Raw genomic sequence first — 6,698 nt, 5'->3', positions numbered from 1 at the left:
TTTTTTTTTTTTTTTTATGATTATATAAACATATTTTTCTTCATTTAGTTGTCTATTGCAGGCATTTTCTTACATCATTAAGTTCCTATAAACAACTTTTAATGTCTATGAATTATTACATATAAGAGTAATATTCTCATTGGAAATTTAGACTGATGCTTTTATTGATGTAATAAATGATAGTTTGATGAACCTTTTTGTCAACATTTCTGAGTATTCACTCAAAATACATTTCTAAAAGTGGATTTTAGGATTAAGGAATGCCAGACTTGTAAAACTCCATACGTTTTGCTAAACTTCTTTCTGTAAATGCTGCTAATTTTTGTCTCACAAAGAAATATAACAATGCAGAGTTAGAAATGATGGTTTTAAACATAACCCTTTGTCTCCTGAGAAAAGGACAATCCACTGCCATTATAAAGTCTTTGTTCGTCAGTAATGTAGCCATTAGAAGCCAAAGAATGTATGCATGCAAAATGACATAGTGCACAGGATTTTCTTCTGAAATTGGTGGCAATAAAAAATACCAACAAAACCATACAAATAAAAGTGTTTTATGTATTATTATTAGTCAGCTAAAAATTTTAGTTATATACTGTGTACTCAAAAATGAGAATGTTTGTAACCTTAGCGGGCATGTTTCTGTCAGATGCACAAGTGCAAGGGTCTCAAAGTGTAAAAAGAACGTGATATTTGACTCCTGCATTTAAAACACATTACAGCTTGTAATTCAAGCTACCAACAGCTGTCAGTATGGACATTTATGTTTTAGTCAAGTGATATTATTTGAATTCCAAGTTTCAGCATGGATTACCACTTATTAATTTTATGAATTTGTCTAGGTCAATTTTCTCCATATCCTGTCCTTGTAAATTAACTGAAGAGTTGGCATCGTGATGGGAATGGAGATGAAGCATGCAAATTGCTTTAGTGAGAACAGTCCAGTCCAGCATGCTTGCCCCATGTGACTGCTAAATACCATCATCAGTGTTGCTCGTCCCAATCGAGACTTTCTATACACATGCAACACACATCATTATCACTGAAAAATGTGAACTGCTTAACAAACCACTGCATGTTGAAGCCATACTATCAGAACCAAGATATTATATTTTCAAATAAAAGATCTTATGAAAAATAATTGTGATTTACTGCTTAAATATTTTTTCATTTAAAAAGATTGTGGCTTGCTATTATTTTTAATTGGGCAATTCTGATCTAGAACATAATAAAGACCTATTAAACATGTCTGAAAAGAAATAAAAATAAACTGTTTCTTCCATTGTAGAATTAGGATATTTTCTTTTTAATCCTTTTTAATATTTGTCAGAGATCACTGATCTAGAAAAAACTAAGTGAGGACTACGTGTAAAAATTTATTGTTCATCAGAGGAGGGGTGAGAATTTATAAATAGTATCCCCTCCCTCCTCATTGCCCAATGTCTATTCATCATGAGTTATTTTTGTTGGCTACATTAAGAACCTGACATTTGATTCATTCACAGTGTGTCCTGCCTTGGTCCTTTGAAACAGAATGGACAGTGAGCAAAAGGTCAAAGCTGTTGTTGCTGGTTGCATATATACAGGGACACTACTGCCAAGAGACCCTTAGGAAGATCTCATTATATGAGATAATATATCTCAAATATGGCAAAATGCTTGGTCAAGATCAGGACTCAACGAAGCCTCCATTTGCACATGATGAACCACTGCAGCAGTAATGTGTTTGTCCGTCTGCTGAAACACGGCTCCAAGGTCATACCTCGAAATGCTGGTACGTGCTTTTCCCCTCGGGCTGTCATTCTATGCCTAGTTAAGTGTGATTGCTTCCAGCTATGTTCTTACCACTGGTGATCCAGAGAGAGGCTGAGGATAATGGGGAATGCAGTTTCTTTTATAAAGAGTGGAGAAAGTGGGAGAAAATGGGAAGGAGAGAAGTAGAGAATGGTACTGAGGAGTGTAAACAAGTAAGTGAGAAGGGAAATGGGAAGCCAAGTTCTATTGAGTAATAAAATAATAAAGATACCTTCTTTTTCAACAGTTACAAGAGGAAGACTGTTGTGTATTTCTCCAGACTGTTCAGTAGGGAGAGATGATGTAGATTAAACAGAATCACAGTACTGCTTTGCCTCCCATTATGTGAGTTTCTGATCTCAGGTCTGTTTTTGAGAATGATCCAGAGCTCCCTTTTTTATCTTCCAAGAAAAATTTTATTAAAATATCAGGCCCTCTTCTGGTCTCTGAGGACTCACACACAGAGAGACATGCACACCAGTAAAATTAAAATTGAATGAAAATAATCTGCTAAATAACTTCAGTCAGGGTTACATTATTCCCATTTCTCTTCCAAATAACTAACTTGTTCTATGGTATTTTGTGGTCTGAGAAATTGAAATAGAAATTGAAATAAAAATTTAAAATCAGAGTCACAGCCACAATACTGTTGTAGCATATGCATCTCTGAAGTCAGATCATTAGCCACAATGCTGCTGAAATGATATATGATCTTATGTTTGTGTATGATTTTTTTTTTGTCAACTGGTTACAACAAAATTTATTCTGGAAAATAGCTGGAATTAGTCATAGCTGAGTAATATTTATAAAACTGACATCTTAGTTGAGATTCACTATATTTTTATTATGAGATGAGTAAAGTGTGATGTGTTCTTGTTTTAAAACCAATATATTTATTGTTTTGTTTTGTTTTGTTTTGTTTTGTTTTGTTTTGTTTTGTTTTGTTTGAGAAAGGCTTGTATGCCTAGGCTAGCCTATAACTCACTGTGTCATACAAAGTTGGCTGGCAACTCACAATCCTCCTGTACCCTCCTGTTTCGTATGATTTATACAAAGATCATATACAAGTATTATGTTTATCTTATTCTTTTCATTTTTAAATTTTTTATTGGATATTTTCTTTATTTACCTTTCAAATGTTATTCCCTTTCCAGGTCTCTACTCAACAAGCCTCCTATAGCATTCCCCCTCCCCGTGCCTATATGAGGGTGCTCCCCCATGCACCCACTGCTTATCTTATTTTTAAAAGCACAAATGTATAGAACATTTTCATGTGCCAATGCTCTCAGTAACGTTTAGGAGTGCTGAAAATGCCATATAAAGTATTTTTTATAAATATAATTGTTCTAAATATACCAAGGGAATTTCTATATTAATACATATTAATATGACTTTCCAAAACTGAACAAATAATATAGAGAATATTTATTTTAATGTAGAGAAATAATAATTCACATAATCAAACTATTATCATTATAAACTAGCATTTCTTATTTATTTTTTTGGTCATAATGGATAGTGATATAAAAAAATAAGGTATTTCTTCATGATGCCTTTTTTTATTAATTAGATATTTTCTTTCTTTACATTTCAAATGTTATTTCTTCTCCTGGTTTCCCCTCTGAAAACCCCCTATCATAAACTCCCTCCTCCTGCTCATCAACCCACCCACTCCTGCTTCCTGGCCCTGGCATTCTCCTACACTGGGACATAGAGCCTTCACAGGACCAAGGCCCTCTCCTCCCACTGATGACTGACAAGGCCATCCTCTGCTACATATGTAGTAAGAGTCATGGGTCCCTCCATGTGTACTCTTTGGTTGGTGGTTTAGTCCCTGGGAGCTCTGGGGGTATGGTTGGTTCATATTGTTGTTCCTTGTATGAGGCTGCAAACCTCTTCAGCTCCTTGGCTTCTTTCTCTATCTCCCCCACTGGGGACCCTGTGCTCAGTCCAATGGTTGTCTGTGAGTGTCCAACTCTGTATTTGTCAGGCACTGGTAGAGCCCCTAAGGAGACAGCTATACCAGGCTCCTGTCAGCAAGTACTTGTTGGCATCTAAAATAGTGTCGGGGTTTGGTGATTGTTTATGGGATGGATGCCCAGGTGGGGCAGTCTCTGGATGGCCTTTCATTTAGTTTCTGCTCTGAACTTTGTCTCTGTAACTCCTCCCATGGGTATTTTGTTCCCCCTTCTAAGAAGGACTGAAGTATCCACACTTTGGTCTTCCTTCTTCCTGAGCTTCATGTGGTCTGTGAATTGTATCTTGGGTATTCCCAGCTTCTGCGTAATAGCCAGTTTATCAGTGAGTGCATACCATGTGTGTTCTTTTGTGATTGGGTTTTTGGTATATTTGTTAGGGTATATAATATAAATTTTATGGAAATGATTCAGTTATTTTTAAAAGACACAGACAAAATAAGTAGGAGAATGTTTGCTCCCCACATGATGACATGATGAAGTCATCATGCCCTTAGTATTTGGGAGACAAAAATACCTAGGGATGTAGGTCAGTAGCAGACTCATTCCTTATGCTCTAAGCTCTAGTTTCTATGACCTAAGGAGAGAAAATGCTCCAGCTTTTTGTTTTACCTAAAACCAAAAGGATTATAGTTATTTCCTATGTGCATTCTTTGGCAGAGTGATATATTTTTCTAGATGACACAAAATGATTGCCTCACAGCACATTTTATATTAGGGTTCACCCTTAGTGTACTTGGTACATGCTATGAATCTGTACAAATATGTACCAGTATTACACCATTCAAATTTCACTGACCTGAAATCCTCTTTGTTACTCTTATAATTACTGTTTTCTCCCAACCACTGGCAGTCAGTTTCCATTGCCACCATTCCATACTACCACAGATGACCATCAAGGACAATAGCAGATGTGGAGTGGAGCAGGTCTGAGCTTATTAGACACACACCTGTGCTGTGTGGCAGACCCAGAGAAGTAGAGCTGCGTAGGCCTTGTAGAGACTAGACAATCACAAGTTACAGACATCTGACACTGATCTTTGCACTGTTGAGATTTTTTTTGTTTTGAGTTGATAATAACTGTTCCCTGGTCCTTTTGAAATGAAAGTACTTAACTTCCCTCTTCCCTTCCAGCCCTTACTTATGAGGCTTTGGAGACTAGAGAGATTTTAGATATTTACTAAGGCTGAACATTTAAAGAGACACTGGATTTATAGAGATTTGACTTTAAAAGTGTTTAAGTTTTTAAAGACTATGGCATTTTAAAAAGTTGAAATATTTCATGTTATAATCATGATATTAATATGACATCTTAGGAAGAAAAAGGAAAGTTTATAATTTATTAGTGATGTGTTTGTGTGTAAATTTGACAAGGGGTCAATTTTATTCATTTTATGCAAACGTGACACTGCTAGTATCTTTTAGGAGGATAGATGCTCAATTTAGACTACATATTCTTAAGACTGGTCCCCAGGGGCTGGAAAGGTGGCTTGCTGGTTAAGAGAACTGCCTCTTCTTCCAGAGGACCCTGGTTCAGCTGTTAGCAGCACTCATTACCATCTATAATTTCAATTTCAGGGGATTCAAGACACTTTTTAGATCTCTATAAGCCTCAGGCATACATTCCAGCAAAATACCTATAAATATAAATTATGTTTTTTAAAAACATGATCTATAGGTAACTCTGTTGGGTATTTTCTTGATTAATGATTGATGTGGGAGGGCCTAGCCCACTGTAGCTAGTAGCCCTCCCTTCATATCTAAGCTGACGATTCTGAGTTGTATAAGAACACTGGTTGAGTAAGCAATGAGGAATAAGTCACTGAGTAGCAATTCTTCTTGGCTTCTTCTTCACTTCCTGCTTTGAGTTCCTGTTTTCATTTCTCACAGTGATAGAGTGTGACCTGAGAGTTATAAAAGAAACCCTTTCCTCTCCAAGTTGTTTTTCATCATGGTGTTTTATCACAGCAATAGAATCCTTAGCTAGTATAGAGTCTCTACTTTTCCAGAGTGTTTTAAGAAGCAAAAAGCTTTCTCAGAAGCCCTATTTTCACGATGTTCTGCAAGTCTATATTTCTATTAGGGCTAACTATATACCTCTTTCCAAAACAAATATAGCCAGAGACTGAAAATGGACCTGTTGAGTATCTTAATATGCTAATAGTAATAGCGTTTAGTCCTTGCGACATGAAAGGAAATTTACATGCATTAACATATATATGTTCCTCTGTTTATGATCTGAAATTTCTACTAATTTATGCATAAGAAGTGAGAACTTATCAATTGATGGAACTGGCTCAATAGAGTTAGCAAAAGGCCAGAGTTCAGCAAAGTTTTGTCAGAACTCGAATGCTTAAAATCAAGGTTAATTTTACCTATCCTAAATCAGATAGGTGACTAATATCCAATATATATATAAAGAACTCAAGGTAGACTACAGAAAATCAAATAACCCCATTAAAGATGGGGCTCAGAGCTGAACAAAGAATTCTCACCTGAGGAATACTGAATGGCTGAGAAGCACCTGAAAAAATGTTCAACATCCTTAATCATCAGGGAAATGCAAATCAAAACAACCCTGAGATTCCACCTCACACCAGTCTGAATGGCTAAGATCAAAAATTCAGTGACAGCAGATGCTGTCGAGGATGTGGAGAAAGAGGAACACTCCTCCATTGTTGATGGGATTGCAACCTTGTACAAACACTCTGGAAATCACTCTGGTGGTTCCTCAGAAAATTGGACATGGTATTATCGGAGGACCTCGCAATACCTCTCCTGGGCATCTATCCAGAAGATGTTCAAACCGGTAAGAGGGACACATGCTCCCCTATGTTCATAGCAGCCTTATTTATAATAGCCAGAAGCTGGAAAGAACCCAGATGCCCCTCAACAGAGGAATGGATACAGAAAATGTGGTACACTTAC

General features: G+C 36.4%; 1 protein-coding gene across 1 annotated transcript in view; it reads left to right on the top strand.

Annotated features, from left to right (window-relative positions):
* LOC110293680 (FERM domain-containing protein 3-like) overlaps nucleotides 1-6,698 on the top strand; it is an 11,777-nt gene that overhangs the window by 999 nt on the left and 4,080 nt on the right. The window contains exon 2 of the mRNA XM_021161550.2: nucleotides 1,506-1,774. Within this exon, the coding sequence (XP_021017209.1) occupies nucleotides 1,648-1,774 (127 nt within the window). The 5' untranslated portion in view covers nucleotides 1,506-1,647. The remainder of the gene's footprint in view (nucleotides 1-1,505; nucleotides 1,775-6,698) is intronic.

Source organism: Mus caroli, chromosome 4 (genome assembly GCF_900094665.2).
Source record: "Mus caroli chromosome 4, CAROLI_EIJ_v1.1, whole genome shotgun sequence".
Taxonomy (NCBI): domain Eukaryota; kingdom Metazoa; phylum Chordata; class Mammalia; order Rodentia; family Muridae; genus Mus; species Mus caroli.
The sequence above is the reverse complement of the archived record's forward strand: the minus strand, read 5'-3'. Positions and strand labels throughout refer to the sequence as shown.